At 32.8% G+C, this 25,612-nt stretch overlaps 1 protein-coding gene across 3 annotated transcripts in view; it reads right to left on the bottom strand.

Annotated features, from left to right (window-relative positions):
- PARN (poly(A)-specific ribonuclease) overlaps nt 1-25,612 on the bottom strand; it is a 172,747-nt gene that overhangs the window by 123,050 nt on the left and 24,085 nt on the right. For all 3 annotated transcript variants that reach the window (XM_074280572.1, XM_074280570.1, XM_074280571.1), the window contains exons 14-18: nt 14,470-14,513; nt 10,150-10,192; nt 9,658-9,733; nt 7,665-7,775; nt 6,740-6,809 (exon numbers count right to left, since the gene is read on the bottom strand). In XM_074280572.1, coding sequence (XP_074136673.1) covers nt 6,740-6,809; nt 7,665-7,775; nt 9,658-9,733; nt 10,150-10,192; nt 14,470-14,513 — 344 coding nt within the window. The remainder of the gene's footprint in view (nt 1-6,739; nt 6,810-7,664; nt 7,776-9,657; nt 9,734-10,149; nt 10,193-14,469; nt 14,514-25,612) is intronic.

Here is a 25,612-nt window from a genome sequence, read left to right as displayed (position 1 = left end):
CCACAGGAGATTTTTTTTTTCATTCTGTTGTCAATGGCTAGTGTTAAATACTAAACCAAATTTAAAGAGTATCTAATATATACAAAGTATAGCTTATATGGGGAAATGGAGAGTTAAACTGAAGTAGAAAGTAACAAAGATAGGCAAATAAACATATTTTCTTGGTGGTAAGCATTCCTAGATTCTACCTCAGAAAATCCTATATCACAAAGTACAATCCAGCAAAGTAGTTTCATTTGGTTATTCATGCAATGCAATTTGCTTAAATATACATTTGGAAATTTATAGATAGGCAGGATATTCCAAAGCATTTTAATAGTCTCAGGCATTACTTAAAAAAAAAATCTACATTTACAATTAAAATTATGAAGGTATGGAAACAAAGGCTATAACACTAAAACCAATTTATTTTAAAGTGTTTTATGTGTGATTCTCTTTAAAAAAATGTACGTGCCATGCTAACCTTTACAGCATATGCAGATTTCTGACTGGGAAAGGTATTGTCATGATAGTGAGATTAAAAATTGATAGTCAGAATTGGTGGCTCTCCCCTTTAATTTCTTTTTCTCACTCTACTTCTTTACTGTGGAGAAGATAAGGGGATAAAAGGGTTAAGTGAGAAAGAATTCTTCCAGATCTTGGTTCTGCTTTTATCCACATTATAAAAGGAATGGGGGAGGGAGGAGGAGGTGTAGATACTTGGTTTCCCTAAAAACCAGGGGTAGGCCACCAAAACAATATGGCTTTGAACAAATTATGTCATCACTTTTGTGCAGCATTGATGATGGCTGTCATTTCTTTCCTCACCATACATGCTGTCATACTTTCCCATCAATAAAGTCTATGAAAAAGATGCCAAATAATGAATTCTCAATTTCTTCACTAGATAATAAGTTGTACTTATAGTAGCAAGATCCAAAAGAGTTAATAATTGCTCAGGAATAAGGAAATGACCTTTTTACAAGGGACAGTGTTTTGATTACAAAATAATCATAATACGATTGTAATCTCCAAAAAATTCCTCTGATCTAGTCTTTATCCATGGAAAGCATCATAATGTAATTTTTCAGAACGTTTTTATAAGCTAATTTTTCTAATGTTAACTTATTTTGAGTCGAAGTCTGATCTTCATTAGGATGATTATGTAAATACTAATAAGCTTTCAAGGAGATTTTTCAGGAAATCACAGAGAGACTTACAGTTAAATGTTATCAAGCACAATTTTCCACTTGAAAATGTATATTCATTATGGCTCCTCAATATTCTCAAGGGTCCTAAAGCTGTTAAATAACAGAGCCAGAATTGAAACCAAATTCTCAGTCCAACTCCAGAACTGTGTTACAAGCTAGCTTAGTAGCCTTCTAATTCTCTCTAGCACATACACACATAGAACAAAAGTTCTACAAGTTTTTATTGGTGTTAATAATGTGAGGGCAAAGATGGAAAAAAAAATCCTTCAGTTTCAGAGGGATTCAGAGAATATTCAGAGAATAGGATTCAGGCACTAAAAATGTTACCCCTAAGTTCAACACTAATATGTGAAATTTAAAAATTCACCAAAACTTCTTAAGTTGCATTCATTTTAAAAATAACATTTTGAAAAATGTACTTCCTTTTAAGCTGATTTTTCTTGCACAGAATAATGAATAGGAAAAATGTTTAGAAAATTGCATGTTTGACTTAAAACAAAACAAAAAACTTATATGCAAGATCTTTTGAATACTCAAATCAATTCTTCTACCCACCCCCCCGAAAAAGAAAAAGAAATATGTGCTTCTGATCATAGCAATCTTAGATTCCTCCATTATTTATATATATACATATATATATATCAATTTAAATAGTAAGATATTGCCTGATATTTCATATGCAGAAATTGAATGGCAAGAAAATGTTCCTCTGTATTATAAATGCACTGTAATTTTACCTCCACTTTAATGTTCACAACCAAGTCAATTGTATATATTATTATTATTATTGCAAAGTTATGATCCATCACAAGTCACCCTATAATGTGTCATGTAAATCAAATTTCTCCCAGCATAAGCTTTCTTCAGTTTCATTAATCTTTTTCTTATTATACCATATTTAATTTAATCCATTGCCCCTTGTTTCCTAGCATCTTCTTTAAGCTCTAACAATCTTAACTGTGGCTTCTTAGCCCTCTGCTTCTCTACTGGACCAAAAACCTAAAAACATGAAATGGGGGGGACAGCTAGGTGGCGCAGTGGATAGAGCACCAGCCCTGATATCAGGAGGACCTGAGTTCAAATCTGGACTTAGACACTTAATACTTCTTAGCTGTGTGACTCTGGGAAAATCACTTAACCCCAATTGCCTCAGGACAAAAAAAAAAAAAAAAAAAAAAACCGAAAAGGAAATAAAGCAATCTCATCTCTGGAGCACAACTCATAGCAACAATAACACAACACAAAAACTACATGAGGCAAATAAGCATCTTTTTTTTTTTCTTTTTTAAATTACCCATACAAAAAGCCAGCTTAGACGCTAGAATTCTCATTCATAGACTTCTGGCTTATTAAAACTAGACAAAACCTTGGAGAGCATCTTAATCCCTCATTTCAAAATGTAGGAAACCAAAGACCAAAATGATGATGTAGCTTATTCCAAAGTCTTCCTAACTATGTGTAGTTAGTAGGAAAGTTGGGACCCAAGCTCCGATCTCCTGACTCCATATCCAACACTCTTGACATCCACTGTTTTTAAAAGACTAGAGAAGCAAAGAAACATGAAAATATGATCTTCTCAAAAATAAGCTGATAAAAGGCTGTCTATAATTCAATAAGCAAGAGAAAGTATCCCCAAAAAATCCCCACTTAAAAAAAAAAAAAGGCTATTCCTCTGAAAAATGAGGTAGGAATGTGATTTTCTACTTTCTAAGGCATGAGATATATATATATATATATAAAAAGAATATTTTTAGTCTATTCCAAACTAAAAGGATTTTTCCAAAGGATGTGCTTTAAATCTATTTTTTCTGCATATTGATGAAAAATAACCCAGGCTATAAAAGAGAGTAAATCTTTTCCATACTACAAAGCCTCCAACATAAACAAGAGGAAATGTTATTAAAAATAACATTAAAAATAATCCTACCATTGAACCTCACTTCAATAACTGAAATATAGCACTCTCCCAGTACTTTTACCCTGTCCTCAAAAAAGTCAAATAAAACAAAGATTTCATTTGGAAGATGCTTGGGATAAAAAAGCAAAATGGTGCAAGTCAATAAAGCCTTACATATCTTTCTAGAAATGTGAGGGGTAAAAACCCTTCCAATCCATATTCAGTTTTCACACACTGCCTAACCCAGCTACTAAAATTTTCAGAAGACTTGACTCTACAAGACTTTATTAAAAAAAAAAAAAATCACTAATAAAAATGAGTGAGAATGCTAAATTGGAATAATGGAAAATATGATAGGTTTGAAGTTGTTGTTTTGTTTTGGGTGGAGATAAGAATAAGTAACAGTGAGAGGAACCATTTATTTAATTTTAAAATACAAGAGTCTGGCCTCAAGAACAAAAATGTATTAGTATTTGCACACCTGTGCTGTCTGCTACATACTCAAATGGTATAAAGAATATATGTTACTGGGAAGCGAATGTAAATTGTTAGCACTACTGTCTATCTACCCAGGTTACTTATACCTTCGGAAGCTAATAATTAATGTGCAACACGAAAAAGGTATTTACACACATATATTGTATCTAGGTTATATTGTAACACATGTAAAATGTATGGGATTGCCTGCCATCAGGGGGAGGGAGTGGAGGGAGGGAGGGGATAATTTGGAAAAATGAATAAAAAAATAAAGAAAGAAAGAAAGAAAGAAAGAAAAAAAAAAAGAATATATGTTAAAGTACATAATGCTAACAATTGAATATATATGAATATATAAAAGAATATATGCCTGGCAGCCCTCTTTGTAGTGGCCCGAAACTAGAAACTGAGTGGATGCCCATCAATTGGAGAATGACTGAATAAATTGTGGTATATGAATATTATGGAATATTATTTTCTATAAGAAATGACCAGCAGGATGATTTCAGAAAGTCCTGGAGAGATTTACATGAACTGATGCCGCGTGAAATGAGCAGGACCAGGAAATCATTGTATACTTCAACAACAATACTGTATGATGATCAATTCTGATGGACGTGGCCCTCTTCAACAATGAGATGAACCAAATCCATTCCAATAGATCAGTAATGAACTGAACCAGCGAAAGAACTCTGGGAGATGACTATGAAGCACTACATAGAATTCCCAATCCCTTTATTTTTGTCTGCCTACATTTTTTATTTCCTCCACAGGCTAACTGTACATTATTTCAAAGTCTGATTCTTTTTGTACAGCAAAATAACTGGATATACATATATTGTATTTAACTTATATTTTAACATTTTTAACATGTATTGGTCAACCTGCCATCTGGGGGAAGGGGGTAAAGGAAGGAGGGGAAAAATTGGAACAAAAGGCTTGGCAATTGTCAGTGCTGTAAAATTGTCCATGCATATATCTTGTAAATAAAAAGCTATAATAATTAAGAAAAAAAAAAGAATATATGCCTGGGGCACCAGTCTTGTCTTCAGGAGGACTTCAGTTCAAATGTGATCTTAGATATTTAACACTTCCTAGCTGTGTGACCCTGGGCAAGTCACTTAACCCCAATTGCCTGGGGGGGGGAGATATATTTTTATATCTAAGAATTTATTCATATCAATAAAAATTTATACATCCATAAAATAACAAAATTCACAGATTTACATGAAAAAGTTGCAATGATTGCTGAATATTTTTCTTCAGAGACAGTTTAACAAATGGTAACATCAATATTTTAAAGACAGAAATTGTAGCTGTATTTGAGAGGAAATATTACATCAATTAGAATGAGGTCAATAATAACATAAAACAAAATGTACCCCAAATCATCTGTATTTCACCTTTTCTTAATAAGTTAAAAATAACTGTATTTGGACAGCTTATGCAAATACACTATGACTAAAGTAGTTCACTACTTTTCATTCAAGTATTGGTTGACTTTCAAATGTCTCAGAGAAAATATACGGGAGAGAGGGGGATGAGAAATTAAATTTGTTAAACAAGGCTTCATATAGAGGGTTGAGATATAATTTCCCCACTCCAATCTGCTCAAACAATCACTTTTTGTACCCATTTATATTTAGCAAAATTCTTATTGAGTTAATTGTTCTTTATTATAATAAACCTGTGTGCATATTTTACTATTGCTATGACTTAAACTTAAATTAAATTTAAACTAAATGTATTACAAATCTTTAAGAAATATGACTCAGAGTTATAAGCTTTCTCTTTTAAGAATCTGTATACATGGTTACAAAGAAATAAATTTAATGGGTAAAAAACAATTATATATTAACCACATTCATAGGGATTTACTGCAACAGAAAGAGATAACAATGTTTTTAATACTAATAAAAGCTATTTTTCTTCTGAGAATGGTTGTAAAATAAAAGTTAATACCAAATTATAAAATGCCTAGTATTAAAGTTTAAGAATTTACTTAATGCTTCTTTTAATAAAATATGGTTAAGTGTTGTCCTACCTGTTAATTAAACTACATTTTAAAAAGCATAATTGATTGCAATCACTATAGTATATACAACAGAAAATAACAGAAAACAGTCCCTAACTTCTGGGATATCTAGGATATCTATTTTTCCTCCCTTTACTACACAAATTCAGAATTTATGATGATTCTATCTACTCTTCATTATCTGTGAAAAGGGGAGTTTACAGAATAAAAGCATAAACAATAGTAATGTTTAGCCTTTGTAGAATAAAGTATTTATGTGAAGGTTGTAATTATAATTATTCTTATCTATCTATATGTAACATGCTACCCAGAATCTATTGAAAATGAAGAAGGGCAGCTAGTTGATGTAATGGATAGATCACCAGCCCTGAAGTCAAGAGAACCTGAGTTCAAATCTGACCTCAGATACTTAACACATCCTAGCTGTGTGACCCTGGACAAATCACTTAACCCCAATTGCCTGGGGGGAGGGGGAGAAGGATGTCAAGGTCAGAAAGATAATATATTTTTATTTATTCTTCCTAGCTGATAAATCCTAATAAAATGGGCTAGCATATTGTACTGAACAGTAATAAAATCACATTCTTTGAAAAAGTTCCAGAAACCCAACCTTCTTCAGAACTCAATGACTTACTTCCAATTAAGACAAATTAGTGGGATTTTACTCTGATTGTATTTTTTAAATTATAGAAGAGAATTCACAGAATTTTTTCCCATATATTCTCTTAAATCTAACTTAATTACAAAACATCCTCTATAAATAAACATGCTTTATTCAAGTGACATATTAATATTAGTTAATTTTTCATCTAATGCACTTGGGGATTAAGTAGAACTATGAAAGAGAAATACTTCAACTGAAAATAATCGAGTTAATTATAAAAAGTTTTCCCATTGTATTTCAGAATTCTTTTATTTTATCAAATTATTTAATAAATACTAGCAAAGTTTAAAATGACCCCTAAAGATTATCTTAATCATTAAAAAAAATTGGTTGAAAAGATAAGAATATACTTTACCCCCAAAACAAATTCACCTTAAAAATTTTCCTGATCAGGAGATCACTCATTTTACATACTTCTTAACCACACTCTTATTTATGTTAGATAATTTCTGCACTAGAACCCATGGATTACTTACTTGTTAAAAAAAGGTTCAATGAGTTTTGATCTAGCAGACACATGAATTTTTGGAGGACTGAGAAAAGAACCTAATGGGGAAAAAAAGAGGCAGGACACTATAAGTGATTACGTACATGAGGTCTGAAAATTCAGGTAAAAAAAAAAAAAAATATATATATATATATATATATATATATATATCAATAAACAAACTTGATTAGGGATGAAAGTTATCATAAGAATCAAGTTTCTGATGCTGAGTGAAATGAGCAGGACCAGGAGATCATTATATACTTCAGCAACAATACTATATATGATGATCAATGCTGATGGACATGGTCCTCTTCAACAATGAGATAAACCAAATCAGTTCCAATAGAGCAGTAATGAACTGAACCAGCTACACTCAGCAAAAGAATTCTGGAAGATGACTATGAACACAGAATTCCCAATCCCTCTATTTTTGTCCGCCTGCATTTCTGATTTCCTTCACAGGCTAATTGTACACTGTTTCAAAGTCCGATTCTTTTTGTTCAGCAAAATAACTGTATGGACATGTATACATATATTGTATTTAACTTATACTTTTATTTAACATGTACTGGTCAACCTGCCATCGGGGGAAGGAGGGGAAAAGTTGGAAAAAAAGATTTTGCAATTGTCAGTACTGAAAAATTACCCATGCATATATCTTGTAAATAAAAAGCTATAACTAAAAAAATAATAATAATAATCAAGTTCCATACTGCCTGAAGTGCTCAGAAAGGGAAAATTATCCCATTCCCTGCTCAGAATTTTTCCCATAGAGCTTTCCTTTCTATTCTGACTTGCACCCCATAAATGCACTTACCTTCAAATGAGAGGGTCACAAGAAAAGGTAGACAAGATAAATTTTTTTCCCTTCCCAATTATATGAATTTTTAATATTTACATGTAGATAGTACCTAAGAAGTTAGCCATGGAGATGAAACACAGTCCTGTAATGTACGCATCATAGCCTGCCTCGTGGAGCTGTTCAGATGCAGTATCATAACTTGGAAACCCTTCTGCACTTTCTAAAAGGAAAGAAAAAAAAAAAAGGTTTCCCAAGGATGTCATGAAATATCATGATACCTCTGTAAGTTAACTTTATTATATTAATGATCTCTATAGAAATATCCTATGTGGTTATAAAATTATTTCACTAATTTAAATATTTCCTATTTCTTCTACAGCCCAAGACTTACTTTGATATGGTTTAATATGATTCCCAATGAGAGCTGTTATCTATAGCAATGTCAAATGCCTTATCTACACAATAATATTATCTTCATCAAACACTAAAGATTTTACAAAAAAGTACCTAATTTTCAAATATTTCAATACACCTTCACCTAATTTTAATGATCAATATCTTAGAAACTGCAAAACTTGCCCTCTCCAAATCAGGTGCCAAATTTCTAATAATAGCAACCAATAAATACTCTAATGCCAAAAATTCTATTTCTAAAAGCATTTCAAATCTATGGAAGGATTTCTTACCTTAGAGATTACATTAACAAGTAGAACCCAATCTAACAGGACTGAACTTGCTGAAAAGTGAAAGACTAATGGCTCAACTTCAGAACATTTTCTTGGAAATTTCTGTACTATATCTCCAAATTTAAGCAACAAAATGTGAAAGCACAATTAAACCCAAAATATATCAAATCCTCAGTATAATATTTGTCCTCAGGGTCTACACTATGGAACTTTCTTAGTGAGAAGAGTTATCTTGGGATTGAGAGATGTGGGGAAGGGAGAAAAATAATTAAGCCTCTCTGAATGAAATCTACCTGAGTCACTCTTGCCTTATAATGAATTTTACTCCACAGTGAAAAGAGGCAAAGTAAAGTTCCAGTATACACGCATAAAACAACATACAAAAATACTTATTACAGTCTTACAAATCAATACAATAATTCCCTTAATCATTTAAGATGAAAGCTATAATACTGAAAATAAAATCATGAATATAAGTTAATTTTTAAAGAAGAAAAAAATATATTTTTACATTAATGTCTATCACAAAGAATTTCCAAACCATTAAAAGATATTAAATAAGAATATTTTAAGCCTAAATCCTTTGTCTTTTCAAAAATGTTCCCTATATACATAGCTTACTTCCTTAATTCTCCCACCAACTCTTTTCACTTACACATACATACATATTTTCCAAAGTCACTAGGAATGATCTAAATTTCTTTTATCCCCTTTCACTTGGGCGAATTATCCAGAAAGAGAAACATATAACTACAATATGGAATGCTTGAAGATTCTGCACTTTGAAAGTTACAAAGTATTAGTCTATAACTGGGGACTAGAAAATTTCAAAGTAAATGAATATCTCTGGAGCATTCAACAAAGGCACAATTAGGCCAATGTTAACAAATTATGTATACAGTTTGAAAAAGATATAAGGTAACTGAGCACAGGATATAGATCAGATGTGGTCACACCTAATGTTTTCTAACTGGAAGTATTCTTCCATATGTTCAATTTTCTCAATTGTTATCCTGATTATTTGCTCTGTTCCCACTCCCATTCCAACTTAAAAGAGAGAAGGTATGGAGATTTCCATTCTACCCAATCTAAAGGCGTAGTTCTCAAACTTGCTAAGAGGGAAAAAATTATTATATTAAAAGTATATAATCTGGAGAGAGGAAAATAATCCCTTTACTTTTTTGGGAAAATGCCTGCTAGTATCAAGTGATAATATATACATTTGAATTATTTTGCTCCTAAATGAACAACCTATCCAACTAAGAACACATTTAAAGTGTTATCACACTGTTAATCAGAAACTTATTACTTAATAAATTCCAAAACACTTTCATACCTTAAAGAATACAGCAATTATGTTTATTAATTCATAATCAAAAGGCTTCATTTTTTTTTTTTTTTGCTTTAAACTCTTACCAACTTTAGGAGGGTTAAATGGTGCTTCTTTTAAACGCTTTTCCAGTTCTGCAAGGGATGTATTATTAATAATATCCTGCAAAGAACAAGCAATAATTATGTACTGTATTGGATAACTATATCTGATGACAGTTAACTACTAAATATGTTGAATACTGCCACCTTATGTCCTTTACTGACACTCATAGTTGTCAAAGTTTATTAAATATGCTCAGCAGGCAGGTTTTATATTTAGTATGTCACTATAGCAATCATCAGAATAGGCCTTTTTTGGATGAGTCTATATTTCTACAATGGTATAGTAGGTAATGGTTTGGCAAAATTATGCCTTTGACACAATACTTAATCATTTCAATTATATGACTGGCACTTGAAAAATGCCAAATACTTACAAAAACATCTCAGTTACTACAAAAGCAATAGGTTTATTTGTTTTTTTAAAAGAGGAAAATCATGGGCAAAAAATTGCAAACTAGCAGATTTGGAAATTACCTTAAAAGGCTGTGTGCTTGCCATCAGTTTAGTATCCAGTAATCTAAAATTTAAAAATGATCAAAATGTAAACAAAATATAACTGAATATCAAAAAAATTAATTTATTATTTATTTGGATATGATCCTCTCAAGACCTTTAAAAAAAGGCCAGTGTCGCCAAAATGGAAACACTTTTTCTATTGGAGAGCACTTATCCTAATCTTCATATTGAAAGGTATTTTTTAGTTACATGAATATAAATATTCTAGAAATATTACTGTATTTTACTAATCAATTCAGGTTGGCAATGCAAATAGAGGTACTTCTTGGAACAGCCCTGCCTCGGTAGTGTTACTTCTACCAGTGAACTAGATTGTTCCCTTTCTACCAAAAATGCAGAAAGTACAAAAATTCAATCTAACTCAATTCAACAAGCATGTTAGGTATCTCTTAAGTACAAAACACCGCTGTTAAGTAAGAGCTAAGGATACAAAGAAAGACAAAATTTTTGTTCCTGATCTTAGAACTTACAGATGCAATTTTCTACAAGTATATACAAAGTATTTGATGAAGAAGAACAGATTTAAATAGAGGATCATCAAAGGTAGCACATCGGAGATTAAGCATAAAAGTTAGAAAAAACCTTTAAGAACTTATAATATGCCAGGCACTGTGCTAAGTACTTTTAAAATATTCTTTGAATTAAGATAAGGACTCCAAGAGAGAGAATGGAGAAAGGAACATTTTCCAAGCATAAGGCAAAAATAAGAAAGTGAGAATTCAAATGGACAGTTGAAAGAGTTCATGGCAAAACATCGATAGAGAGGGATCATAGAAAATAAAAGACAACTATAATTATACAAAATTAAAATTTTTTACATAAACAAAATCAATATAGTTAATAGATTAGAATAATATATTATATGGTGATAGATATATATAGTATGTTAAAATAAAAGAATAATATATAAGAGAGGGAATAGTTACTATGGGAAAAATCTTTGGGACAAGTGTCTCTGATAGCCATTCCTCATTTGATAAATGCTCAAAAGCCATGAACTGGCAGTTTTCAAAGGAAAATACTCAAGTTATGAATAGCACTATAAAAATTGCTCTAAGTCATTAACAATCAGAAAAGTGGCAATAGGCAAAGATGATGAAAAAAAAGGAAAATTAAAAAATAGACAGTGGTTATGAGAAAATGGGCACTCAAATGCATTCTTCATGAAGTTATGAACTGGTTCATATTTTGGAAACGTGATACCATGTTCCAAAAATCCCCTACCTGTGAATATCTTTTGGTTCAGTAATACCTGTAACATATCGACTCCAAAAAGATCAAAGAAAGGAAAAAAGGACCTATATGTATTTAACTATTTATAAGGACTCTTTCTGTAGTAGCAAAGAACTGGAAACTAAAGAGTAACCATCAACTGGGGAAGAGTTGAACATATAGTAGTATATTAATGCAATGGAATATAAAATGATGAGAGGTATATAAGTTCAAAAAAGACCTGGGAAAATTAATAGGAACTGATGCAGAGATGACCACAATAAAGAGAAAAAATTATTCAGTTACAACAACACTAAAAAGACAAAATCTTTGAAAGACTTGAGTGATACCTAAGAGCTAATGAATTCTGCTACCTAACTCCTGATGGTGTGGTTGCGATGGTCCAGGCTAGCTCTTCTGAAGGGCTCAGAATAAGTCCTTGTCAGCATAAGAAAAAGTCCTTGCCCCACATTGGACGCCAATATGTAATGTGCTGTGGTCTCCAGAAACTGCCGATCACTCTCTGGTCTAGAGGAGAGACTTCTTCTTCCAGAGAGCCGCCTTAAGACTGGCCCAAACAAGACTCTCTCTCTCTGGAGTGCTGCCCTCTTTTATCCTCCCAGAGGATGGGCGTGGGATAACGCAAGGGCTTTTGGGAAAAATTACTTCAACCAATGAACTTGCTCCTCTCCAGGAGTTCACAAGTAAAACTCCCAGTAAAGGCCGGAACTAGAGAATTGTTAAGTACTGACTTAGCACTTAGTAAGAATCTAATATCTCATTATCTCATTAGCACTTAGTAAGAACCTAACATGTGGTGACGGATTCAAGATGCAGAAATAAATGTGTAATTTTTTTAAAAGATATTGACAATGATTGAAACTATTTGTAGTCACATGAAAAGATGCTCCAAATCACTATTAATTAGAGAAATGCAAATTAAGACAACTGAGATACCACTATATACCTCTCAAATTGGCTAAAATATCAGAAAAAGATAATAATGAATGTTGGAGGATATGTGGGAAAACTGGGACACTGATACCCTGTTGATGGAACTGTGAACGGATCCAACCATTCTGGAGAGCGATCTGGAACTATGCTCAAAAAGTTATCAAACTGTGCATACACATATTATTACTGGGCTCATATCCCAAAGAGATTTTAAAGAAGGGAAAGGAATCTGTATGTGCAAGAATGTTTGTGTGAGTCCTTTTTGTAGTAGCTAGAAACTGGAAATTGCATGGATGGCCATCAATTGGAGAATGGCTGAATAAATTATGGTATATGAAGGTTATGGAATATTATTGCTCTGTAAGAAATGACCAGCAGCATGATTTCAGAAAGGCCTGGAGAGACTTACATGAAATGATTTTAAGTGAAATGAGCAGAACCAGGAGAACATTATACATGGCAACAAGAAGACTATACAACGATCAATTCTGATGGAAGTGGCTCTCTTCAATACTGAGTTCCACTTGTGCAGTGATGAAGAGAACCATCTACACCCACCCAGTGGGAACAGTATGTGGACTACAACATAGCATTCTCACTCTCTCTGTTGTTATTTGCTTGCATTGTGTTTTCTTTCTCAGTTTTTTTCTTCCTTCTTGATCTGATTTTTCTTGTGCAACAAGATAATTGTATAAATATGTATACATATATTGGATCTAACATGTATTGGACTACCTGCCAGCTAGGGGAAGGGGTGGGGGAAAGGAGAGGAAAATTTGCAACAAAAGATTATGCAAGAGTCAATGTTGGAAAAATTACCCATGCATATGCTTTGTAAATAAAAAGCTTTAATAACAATAATAAATATATCTGTGTGTGTATATATATATATATATATATATATATATATATATATATATATATATATATATATACATACACATATATATATATAAAAATATTGACAATGTTTAAAATTTGTTTTGATTGATTATGCATACTTGCTACCAATCTTTTTCTTTATTTCTATCATATTAAGGGACAATTGGGCATGAGTAAAGACAAATGCTTGTTAATTAAAAAACAAAATTTTTTTTTTTAAAAATGGCCATTCAGGGAAGACCAAGTAGACCAATTAGGCTATATTCAGATGATATGAAGGGAAGTAAATCTAATTACTAGAAAGGTAGACTGGAGCCAGAATGTAGAACGCAAAGAACTTTGAAACAGCAATTTCAATGTTTATATATTTTTTAATATTCTTCAAATATTTTCAAGGATATGATATACTATCATATAATTTCCACAACTTTTAAGTATTTATTACTGCCCAATTTCTGCATTTGAATTTCTATATTCATGAATAACATTAAGCTTCTGTAATAACTTTATTCTTGTGGATGAGAAATTTTAAAAATTTACATATATATAAAAAACATTAAAAACTTACTATTTCCTGCCATTAAAAAAAAAAAGTTTTCAATGTATAAGGTACAGGAACGTCATAATTAGAGCACATTTGCTCCATTATAGACTCCCCCAGTCCGCAGATATTTTCTATATGATGAAACTCAGCCCTGACACTATTTGCTCCATTATAGACTCCCCCAGTCCTCAGATATTTTCTATATGATGAAACTCAGCCCTGACACTAAGTCAGAGCTTTGTGTGGTTAATATTAGCCTTGTTATTTACAAAGTAAAAACTAACTTTAATTATTCCAAGGCACTAAAATTTGAAGGTAATGAATTTAGGAGCTAAAATACTTGCTCATAACTCTATTGTCTACAAAGTACTTTAAAGAGACTATTCAGTATTTATAAGGCCCAACAGTTTATAAGAAATCGCATTTAAAAAGAAAAGAAAAAGACAAAATACCCTCTTGCACCTGAATTCAATGCTTATTTTGAAAATTCTTAAAATGGGAATTTCAAAAACAAATAATCACAAAACAAAAATTATGAAACATCAATAAATTCAAAAATCTATCAACCTATTATTCTAGCTCACAGTCCTATGAAATTAATGCTCATATGTGTACTACATACCCAAATATATTACATCTTTGGCAAATGACATTTCAAATGAGATAACAGTGAAAAGAAATCTTACCTGGGAAAGACACATGTTGTTACCTCCTTAAATTCATTTAAGTCCTAAAATACAAAAAATCAACTCATTATAGCTAGATTGACACGTTCTTATTCAAAACCATAAATCCTGCTCAATATGAAAAAGTCATTATCCAGAAAACAACACAGGTATAAAACACCTTTGCCCATTCATTAATACTGTTTCCAGAAACTTTCCAAATGAACTGTAACACCTCAAAAAGGCATTTTTAAAGCAAACAACTTTAAAATCTATTTCAGATTCTATTTCATAAGCTTTGAAAACTTAAAATTCTAACAATAATGTGTACTTACAAAATAATAGTACCAATGAAAAGCTACTAAAAACATCCAGATGTTTCTGAAAGAATTCATAAAGTTATATACTTCTGGAGGCCCACACCTGTAAAACACCCTGAGGAAAAGATAGAAGCAGCACACATCAGGCCAATCTCAACATCAGCCTTGACCACAATTTTCCCCTCGGACAAGCCCAGGATGTCCAAGAACCTAAGGAGTAGGAATATTTCTGGCCCAAGGCCTATTCATCCTGGAAACATCTTTTGTGGAGATTCAGCCTAAGAACTGCTCCTGAGGTGTTATAGCCACACATAAAGATTGAGGAGAAAAAAAAGATTGAGGGGGGAAGAAAAAAATTCCTGCTATCAAACTATTTATCAAGTAGTTCAAATTGGAACTAATATGATTTTATTAGTGTAAATGACATTAAATGTTCTTAGCTTCTGCACTTAAGGATCATTAAGACCTTTTCACCTGACTTGTAATTGAAACCTTCCATAACTGTTATATTCCCATTAGAATGTGAGCCCCTTGAGAGCAGGGACAATTAAATATTTCTATTTATATCCCCAGATCTTGGCATAATGCTTTGTATATTGTAAACACTTTATAAATGCTTTATTTATCCATTTATTATAGATATTTCCATGTGATCAAGAAATCTAATTATAGTAAGAGGTAGCACCTTGAAGCTTATATATATATACATATATATATATATATGACCAAGTACACTAAGATAATGACCTTACATCATTATTTAAAAAAAAAAAAACCTGCTCATTCAGCAAATGGATATATATATTTAGTAAGTATACAAATATTTCTTTAAGATACTTGTTAAAAGTCAGCCATGTAAAAAAATTCTCTCCAATTACTCAGACTACTCTGACAAAACTAAAGCAACACTACTAGGCTAAAATTGGACATTTCTCCAGCAAGCTCTCTATTGACTTCTAACTTCCCATCTCCAAATGCCCTTCCACATATTGTAAACTAGACAATACCACTTAAATTCAATATATTCAAAAGAGAACTCATTATCATTCTCCCAAACCCTCCCTCCATTCTCATAGTCCCTCGGGTTGGTAACCCAGGAGTCACCTTGAACAAAAGATTTATCCTCATCCTATATCTAATCTGTTGCCAAGATCTTTCCATTTCACCTTTGCAACAGTGCTACGATTCTGGGGCAGGTTCTCATCACCTCATGTAGTTTATTACAAAAGCCTGCTGATTTCTCTGCCTCATATTTCTCCTTACTCCAATCCATCCTCCACTCAGTCACTAATGATTTTCCCAAAGCAAAGATCTGATTATGTCACCCCTTACTCAATAAACCCATGTGGTTCCCTATTGCCTCCAGAAGCAAATAAAAAATAATCTATTTGGCATCCAAAGCCCTTTTTATAATCTAGCTTTGTCCTCTCTTTACAGTTTTCTAACACCTTACTTCTCACTATGTATCCTTTGACCCAAAGACACTGGCTTCCAAGTTGTTTCACCAATAAGAGACTTGTCTCTTGGCTAGGGGCATTTTCTCTAGCTATCTATCCCCCATGCCTAGAATGCTCTCTCAACTCCTGATTTCCCTGGCTTCCTTTAAGTGCTGGTTAAAATATCTTTTACAGGAAGTCTTTTATAATCCCCCTTAAGTCTAGGGCCTTTCTTCTGTTAATTATTACTTATTTCCCTGTATATGTTGCTTTATGTATTTGTTTACATGTTATTTCCCCTATTTGATGTTGAATTCCTTAAGGGTAAAGAAGGTCTTTTACCTCTTTTTGTATCTCTAGTATTCAGCACAGTGCTTGATAGATAGTAGACATTTAATATATATTGATTTTGACCATAAAATCTAGAATGGAAATGAGATTGCTCTAAACTCTGAGCTAATTAGCATACGTAATAACAATACTAGACTTAAAAGTCACATTTCTAACCTTTTATACCTATACTGTTATTCGACGATATGACATGAACAGCTTCATGTACCATAATACACATATATAACAGTATAACATTTGACAGCTTCATATGAACATATCAAAATCCAATTATCTTTGCAAAGGTCTAGAAATATTAAAATTACTTCATTTTTACATTTAACAAAAAGTAGAAGCCTAAAATTCTAACTTTTCCATGAGAAAATAGCTTAAATATAAATGAAAGTAGAAAAAAAATTCAGTGACAATTCTGCAACAACTTAGCTCTACAAATGCCAAAATAGTCCCTAATCAAGTGCATTCTAATACCCTCCCCTCACCATTTTACAAAGCTGAAAATTAGAAAGGCTAACTGACTCGTCCAAGATCACATAGTTTGCTCAAGCAGGAGCCTACTTAGTATTCTTTTACTACTCAAGGCTGTATCCCAACCCATCAAAGGGCATGAGGTTAGCTAAGTATAAAGAAACTGAAAAAATAGAAATGAATCTTTATGTAATTAGTAAAGAGATGAAAGATCCTATGGAATACTACTAACATCAATATTCTTTTATGTTTGAAAACTACTGCAATCATTTTCTTTATGAAAAATGTTAGAAACATTTTAAAAGGAATATTTTTCCTGGCATGGGATGGACTAAAAGACAGCTATGATTCTGTAATTAGTATTAAAACCAATATATACAGAAAATTCTGCAAAAGACCTTTCTTATTCTCTTATGAAATAACAAAAAGATTTCATGGTGAGGCAGTTTTTTAGACAAAAGTTCCCATGACAAGGATCCCAAAGAAAGCAGGAAGCATCTGGCTCTAAAATAACTACATCATCAATACTCACATAGCACTTTAAGGTTTACAGTATACTTTCCTCATAAAAACTTTGTGCCATGAAGTTGTTACAAGTATTACCCTCCCTATTTTAGATATGAGAACCCTGAGGGCCTGGAAAATTTCTAAATTTTAAAAAGGTTTTCCTTTTTCTCTTTTTTTTTTTATTAAAGCCTTTTATTTTCAAAACATATATATGAATAATTTTTCAACACTGATCCTTATAAAACCAAAGTTCCAAATTTTCCCCTCCTTTCCTCCCAACCCTTCCTCTAGATGGCAAGTAATACAAAATATGTTAAACATGTTAAAATATAGGTTAAATCCAATATATGTATACATACTTATACAGTTATCATGCTACACAAGAAAGATCAGATCAAAAAGGGGAAAAAAATGAGAAAGAAAACAAAATGCAAGCAAACAACAACAGAAAGAATGAATGCTATGTTGTGATCCACATTCAGTTCCCACAATCCTCTCTCTGGATGCAGATGGCTCTCTCCATCACAAGCCCATTGGAACTGATCTGAATCATCTCATTGTTGAAAACATCACAACAGATCTTCATATAGTCTTGTTGTTGCCATATATAATGATCTCCTGGTTCTGCTCATTTCACTCAGCATCAGTTCACGTAAGTCTCTCCAGTCTTCTCTGAAATCATCCTATTGGCCATTTCTTAAAGAACAATTATATTCCATAACATTCACATACCATAAATTATTTAGCCATTCTTCAACTGATGAGCATCCACTTAGTTTCCAATTTCTGGCCACTACAAAGAGGATTGCCACAAACATTTCTGCACATGTGGGTCCCTTTCCTTCCTTTAAGATCTCTATGGGATATAGGCCCAAGAGAAACACTGCTGGGTTAAAGGGTATGGACAGTTTGATAACTTTTTGAGCAGAGTTTCAAATTGCTCTCCAGAAAGGCTGGATGTATTCACAATTCCACCACCAATGTATCAGTGTCCCAGTTTCCCACATCCCCTCCAACATTCCGCTCACAGAGACAGCTGAAGACATAAAGAGTTGTGGCCATGTCATTGCTGGGACCCTGCTATTATGATGAGTGTCTTCCAGGAAGTCACTGGCATCTTCGTACTATCCTTTACCCCCAAATATCCGAATCAAGATAATATCAGCACCATGATGGTGACCCAGACAATTTCTAGCTATCTCTTTTGGCTTTTCTCTATTCTGGACCTGCTCAACCCTCTCTGGACACAATTAAAAAATGAAACCATCTGCTACCTTAATTATCACTGGTCTTGAGAAAGAAGACAGTCTATGCAATTTTCTGTAATCTAGGTAGAGAAGAAAATCTTCTAGATGTTAAAGTACTTACTAATCTGAAGACTGTTTATAAAACAGCTGCCTTAAACATTTACACTTTAGATGAATTTTAGCCTTAATGCTAAAGTTTCTTATTTCCTCCATCCATATTTTTTCTAATTTTTTTCCTAAACTTATATACCTAAAGTATAAGTCTAATACCTGAAAAGATGTATGTACTTTTCTTATTTAAAAGGATATTGTTTTAATGATATATAGATTACTCTTTTCCCCCCTGAGAATCTAAAGACATAAAGGTGGGTCCCTTCCTCTTCCTCCATTCATTCTACTAAAAACAAGTATTATATTTAAGCTGGATGAATGGCTTACGGTTTGGGAAATCACAAGGAGACCATGTTTAAAGGAAAAAAATTTCCTAATGATATTGAAATTACAACAAGCCATTATAATGAATCTTAAGTTTTTCTCCCATGGAAAAAAAAGTTCCTATTTTCAATGATACCAAGTTACTCGTTTTTAAATAAAAGCCCATCTTATTAATATCATAATCTTCTTCCACAGCTATGTGACAAAAAATAATGGAATATTCCATTTTAGAAGAATTAAACTGCAGGTGACTCACAAAGCTATGAAAAAAAAATGCATGAAGTAGGTCTCAGCATTATTAGTAACGACTTGTGCACAAAAAAATTAAAATTTATAGAATAAATTATATTACCAAAGAAAAATAAGGGAGGCTATTTAGATGAAAGATGAACAAAGAAGTACTATAGTAGTTTCAGGACACATTTAAGAATCAGAAAAAAATTTCCATCGTAATTTAAGAAAGACACAAGCAAAAACTGTATACGAAGGATGAAATACTATGGTTGGTTTGCAATATGAGCTAAAAGAAAAAGTGTCAACATCAAAGAGATCATAAATAGGATGTACATATATATACAAGCCAATGTGTTAGATGCTACTGAGAACAGTACAATAACTCTCATGCTCTTCAAGAGCTAGCAAACTGTAAAGTATCCAAAAAATCTTGCCAAGGAGCAAAGCAAACAAAACCAGAAGAATATTCATAACTTCAAGTAGAGAGATGGAAAAAGATTATAGGATTTAAATGCTTTATATGCTTCTCAGATTATGGTTTCGTGGTTGATCTTACTGTTGATGTCTTTCTGTGTTTCACAAGAAGATTCAATGATGGAAAAATAATATATGTGGAAAAGATTTTTCTAAAGTATCAATTAAGATCTTTTTTTTTTTTTTTTTGAAAAGACAGGAATGAAAAGGAAGAAAAGAAGAATCTTGGCAAATAATTAAATATGTAAAATAAGAGAAAGGGAAAAGTTACACAAAATTCCAAAGTTATGAAGGGATGATAGAGGATATAAAGGAGGAGGAGGAAGACATTAATAGCAACAAATATAGTAGGGGAGGGGAAAGTTTCTGAACATAGGGCCATAGTTTCAGAGCTGGAAAGGACTTAGAGCTCATTAAGTCCAATGCAATCATTTCACAGATGAGGAAACTGATGCCTACAGAAGACAAATGCCTTAGTCAAGGTTATATATCTAGAATCTGAGATGGGATTTGAGCTCAGGTTATAGTGACTTCAAATCTTGCATTCTATACACTATACCAATGACATCCAAGTGGAGAAATTCAATGCAGTTAGAAATAATGAGACTTTAATTTTGGAGAGTAATTGAAAGTGAAGACAGATTTGGAAATCATCTCTAGCAGTAAAAACTGAGGCCAAGGTAGCTTAAAAGATCATTGGGAGGTGATGAGGGAGAGATAGCAAGAAGGGAATCAAAGAATCAAAGATTTAGAGCTTGAAGACACTTTACAGGTTATCTAGTCCAACGTTTTCATTTCCTGGACTAGGAAACTAAAGCCCAAAAAGATTATGTTACTTCCCCAAGGCTACACAGGTAATTAAGTAGCAGTCAAGATTAAAACCAATATCCTCTGACTCAGGATATAACACTTTCTTCTTAAAAAAAAAAAAAAAAAAGCCTTTTATTTTCAAAATATTTGCAAAGATAATTTTCAACATTCAACTTGCAAAACCTTGTGTTCTAAATTTTTCTCCTTCCCTTTCCCTTACTCTCCTCCCTCGACAGCAAGTAATCCAATATAGGTTAAACATGTGCAATTCTTCTAAACATATTTCTACATTTATCATGGTGCAAAGAAAAATCAGATCAAAAAGTGTTAGGATTACAAGGTGATAACTCAGCTTGTCTAAACAATTCTCTAGCTCAGAGTTCACACCTTTATGAGTTTACACCTTTAGACTTCTGAAAAAGAGTTTACACATTTAAAGGAGTTTACACCCTTTAAAAGGAGTTCTGAAAAGGAGTTTGCACAACCTTTAAAAGGAGCAAGTTCATTGGCTGTAGAAGTTCCCACAAGCGCCTAGGAATTCTCACTAGCCCAATCTCTGCTAGGATAAAAGAGGAGGGCAGTTGGGCAAGGAGTCCGTCTAGACTGGGAGATTGAGTTTAGACGGCAGTCTGGAAGGAGAGTCTAGACTGGGAGAAGAACAAGACTCCCTGGGAGAACTTCAGGGAAGCTTGAGGAGATTCAGAGCCAGGATTCAGGAAGGAGAGGATTCAAGATTCTACCTTCGCTTTGGCTGGAGGCTCCAGAAGCTTCCCAAGAAACCTGATTACAAAGGAAAAGATTTTACAGAAAAGAGATCTCCTTTCAGAGAAGGATTATAACTTAGAGACGACAGGACCTTTACAAAAAAGGAAAAAAAAAAGTAAGAAAAAAATGCAAGCAAACAATAACAAAAAAAGTGAAAATGCTGTGTTGTGACCCAGCCTCAGTTCCACAGTCCCCTCTCTGGATGCAAATGGCTCTCCCCATCACCATCGAAATTGGCCTGAATCATCTCGCTGTTGAAAAGAGCCACGTCCATCAGAGTTGACCATCACATAATCTTCTTGTTGCTGTGCACAATGTTCTCTTGGTTCTACTCTGTTATGTGAGCCAGAACTCTGTACTTGAAACAAAGATTCTTACAAAGTGCTAACTAAGTGGAATTGATAAGACAATGGTTATCTATTTTAGCATGGTGATTAATAGTTCTCTAGTTCAGTATGACTGATTTTACCTTACAACAAATGATTCCCTAGTGATACAATGATTGGTTTATACTCAGTATGATAAATGGCCAAGATGAATGGATTTAACTGTAATAGAGCATATAAGCTGGGACAAACTCAGCCAGATTCATTAATTCCATCTCACACCACCGTGGTGGCAGGCTTTTCCTCCTTTATTTCTCCACTGAGACCAAGGCCTTTCTGAGCCAGAGACAGACCCAGAAAGGGCTCAGAGACAGACTCGAAGAAGACAGAAGACTGGAGGCTGGAACACAAGCTCTCAGACTGAGACAGACTTCAAGACAGAGATCGTTATGGTGGTCCTCCTGCCTCCCCCACAGAAACCAAGACACATTCTGAAGGACCTCAAGAAAGCTAGCCTGAGGCCCCAGGCAAGGAAACTAGATTGTGAAGGAGGTAATAAAGGATTTGAACTTTCCTGGCTATTCTTGTGGTGATTATTCAACTGAAATGAAGACTAGTCCAGAGACCTCCAGAAAACCAACCAGAACAATACACTATACTACTCCACTTAGCATCAGTTAATATAAATTTCTGCATGCCTTTTCGAAATCAGGATATAGCACTTTCTAAAGCATCACTAGATTTAAAGAAATAATGACAAATAATGACAAATAGTAACATATCATCATAAGAGTAACAAAGATAATGAGGAATCTGGAAAATAGTCCACATAAAAACCAGATGAAAGTATAGGGATATTTAAATTCTAAAAGTAGGCTATGCTGCTTTTACAACTGAAATTGTTTTTGATTGCCAGAAGGCTGCTTATATGAAATACTTATTTTATGTGGCTGTCTGCAGGCAAAAATGAATAGAAGCTTTCTCTTAGGCAAAACTTTCTAACAACCGCAAATGTTAAAAATGTAACTAACTACCTTGTGAGGTAGTGAATTCCTCCATCACTAGAAATTTACAAGCAGAAATGGGATGACTTAAGTGATGTGACAGAATGACTACACTGGATGTCAGGTTGGACTAAGGTAGATTTAAGGTACCTTCTAATTCTAAGATTTTCCAAGTTTAATCTGCAGATGGTTATCAAGTTGACCATTATTAAAAAGAGAATATCTATCTTCTAGGAAGATTATTATATTTACTACTGATCAAAACCTCAAGTATTGTACTCAGATCCAATTCATTAAGCAGTTCAGCAGGCTCAGGATACAATGCCAGATAGTAAATATACAAAAGAGATAGGGAAAAAGTCACTGCTGTCAAGAAATAAGATCTAGATCATTATATACTTCAACAATACTATATGATGATCAATTCTGATGGATGTGGCTCTTTCCAACAATGAGAGGATCCAAATCAGTTCCAACTGATCAGTAATGAACACAACCAGCTATACCCAGCAAAAGAACATTGGGAAATGAGTGTGGACCACAACAAAGTATTTACACTCTTTCTATTATTATTTGCTTGCATTTTTGTTTTTCTTCTCAGGTTATTTTTACCTTTTTTCTCAATCTGATCTTTCCTGTGCAATAAGATAACTGTATAAATACGTCTACATATATTATATTTAACATATACTTTAACATATTTAACATGTATGGGACTCCCTGCCATCTAGGGGAGGCAGGGGGAGAAAGAGGGGAAAAGTTGGAACAGAAGTTTTTGCAAGGTTCATTGTTGAAAAATTACCCAGGTATATGTTTTGTCAATAAAAAGCTATTTTAAAAAAAGAAAGAAATAGGATCTAGAGCTAGAGAATCTGGGCATAAATCCAGGCTTCCTTCCCCAATGATCACTAGATGATGGACAAGTTACTACTACTCTGTAAGCACTAGTTCCCTCATCAGTAAAGTGACCAAGTTGGACTAGAGCTTCAAGTCTCTTCTGGCTCTACATACTATGGCTCTAACTAAACTGGGACAGAGAAAAAGTGGCAAGACAAAGGCAGCAGAAGAAAAAAGGAAAGAGTGCAGGTTCAAATCTGCCTCTAAGGCTTACTCTTGGTCTGACCTTTGACAAAAGATTTAAACCATCCCTTGGTCTTAGTTTCCTCATTTATAAAATAGGGAGTCAACACTAGATGCCTCAGAACTACATCTCTTTTAGTTATAGATCTGGGATTCTATGAAGGAGAAGATTTAGTGAGGAATAATTAGAAAAAAAGTCAAGGATGTCAAAGGGAAAAAAATGAGGAAGGAAGGAAGACTAACATTATTAGAATTCAAACCATTGTAGCAGTAATTATGAAAATCATTTGTTATTAGTTAAAAATACAAAAATGAAATGGACTAGACAAACAAAACCTGTAAGTAAAAGAAATGATAAACCACTAGAAAAACTAGAAAGCAATTTGGCAAAAACAAATTTAACACAACATCTAATACCATACAACACAATATTCTCCAAAAATAATTTAAATATAAAAACAGTATTAAAAATGGTAAGACAATACAGAAAGGCATTTTTCACAGGTATAAAAGGAAAGCTGATAACCAAATGATAGAGAAAATCATAAATGTGATATCCCAGATATTAGGAATTGAATATGGAAATATAACTACATTCCATTCCTCAATAGATAGCAGCTTAATGATAATGACAGTTTTTCAAGGTGGAAATATATACTAAGTAACAATATGAAAAAAATTCTCCAAAGTACTATTAAGAAAAATGCAAATTAAAAAGACTCTGAGATTTCACCTTTTACCCATTACACTGGCAATGATCATAAAGAACATGATCACTATCAATGGAACTGTGGAAAGACAGGTACACTAATGCACGGATGAAGTATGAATTGGCTTAGACATCTTGGTATTACACAAGAAAAGTTACTAAACTGTTCTTCAATACTAGGCTTATCCTATAAAAAAGGACTGAATCAACTGATTCATATTATGTTACCCAAAAGATACAAATACAATGTGCTCCTTAAAGAAATAAAAACTTAAATAATTGGAGGAATATTAGGTGATCATGGTTGAACTGGGACAATATAATAAAAATGATAATACTGTGAAAGTGAACTTATACTGTTAATGCCATACCAATAAAATTATCAGAGTTACTTTAAAGAAGTTGATAAATAACTAAAATTCATTTGGAAAAAATCAAATATCTAGATTATCAAGAAAAAGATAAAAAGATGTAAGGACAAAGGGGGAATAGCACTTCTGCATCCCAAACTGTATTATAAAGGAGCATTCAATCAAAACCTTCCAGTATTGGTTTAAAAAAAAAACAAAAAAACCCAAAAAACTGAGTAGTAGATCAATGGGACAGACTGTCAAAATTAAATACTCATCTTTGAAAATTTAACATACATTGGATATTTTTTTAGGAAGAACCTTTTATCAAAATAAAATATAACAATTTCCTATTTAAGGAAAAAATTTTCAAAAAGATCAGAAGAAAATATAAATAAAACCATCTAGGATGACAGTATGCAGAGTTTCATGATCCAAATGTTATTTTTTCCTAAAACATCACCTACCTCTATTATTTATATGTCTAGTTTTATAATCAGCAAACTAAAAAATTTCTAAGGTTTAGGAACCAATTCTCAATAGAAAAGGGGTAACAAAACAAACCCAAAATAATAATAAAAAAAAACCACTGAAGACTCCCACAGCTTCTTCCTTCCTTGTCATACTAATGAAGTTAGTTAAAACAGTATA

The sequence above is a fragment of the Sminthopsis crassicaudata genome, chromosome 1 (genome assembly GCF_048593235.1).
Source record: "Sminthopsis crassicaudata isolate SCR6 chromosome 1, ASM4859323v1, whole genome shotgun sequence".
Lineage (NCBI taxonomy): Eukaryota > Metazoa > Chordata > Mammalia > Dasyuromorphia > Dasyuridae > Sminthopsis > Sminthopsis crassicaudata.
The sequence above is the reverse complement of the archived record's forward strand: the minus strand, read 5'-3'. Positions and strand labels throughout refer to the sequence as shown.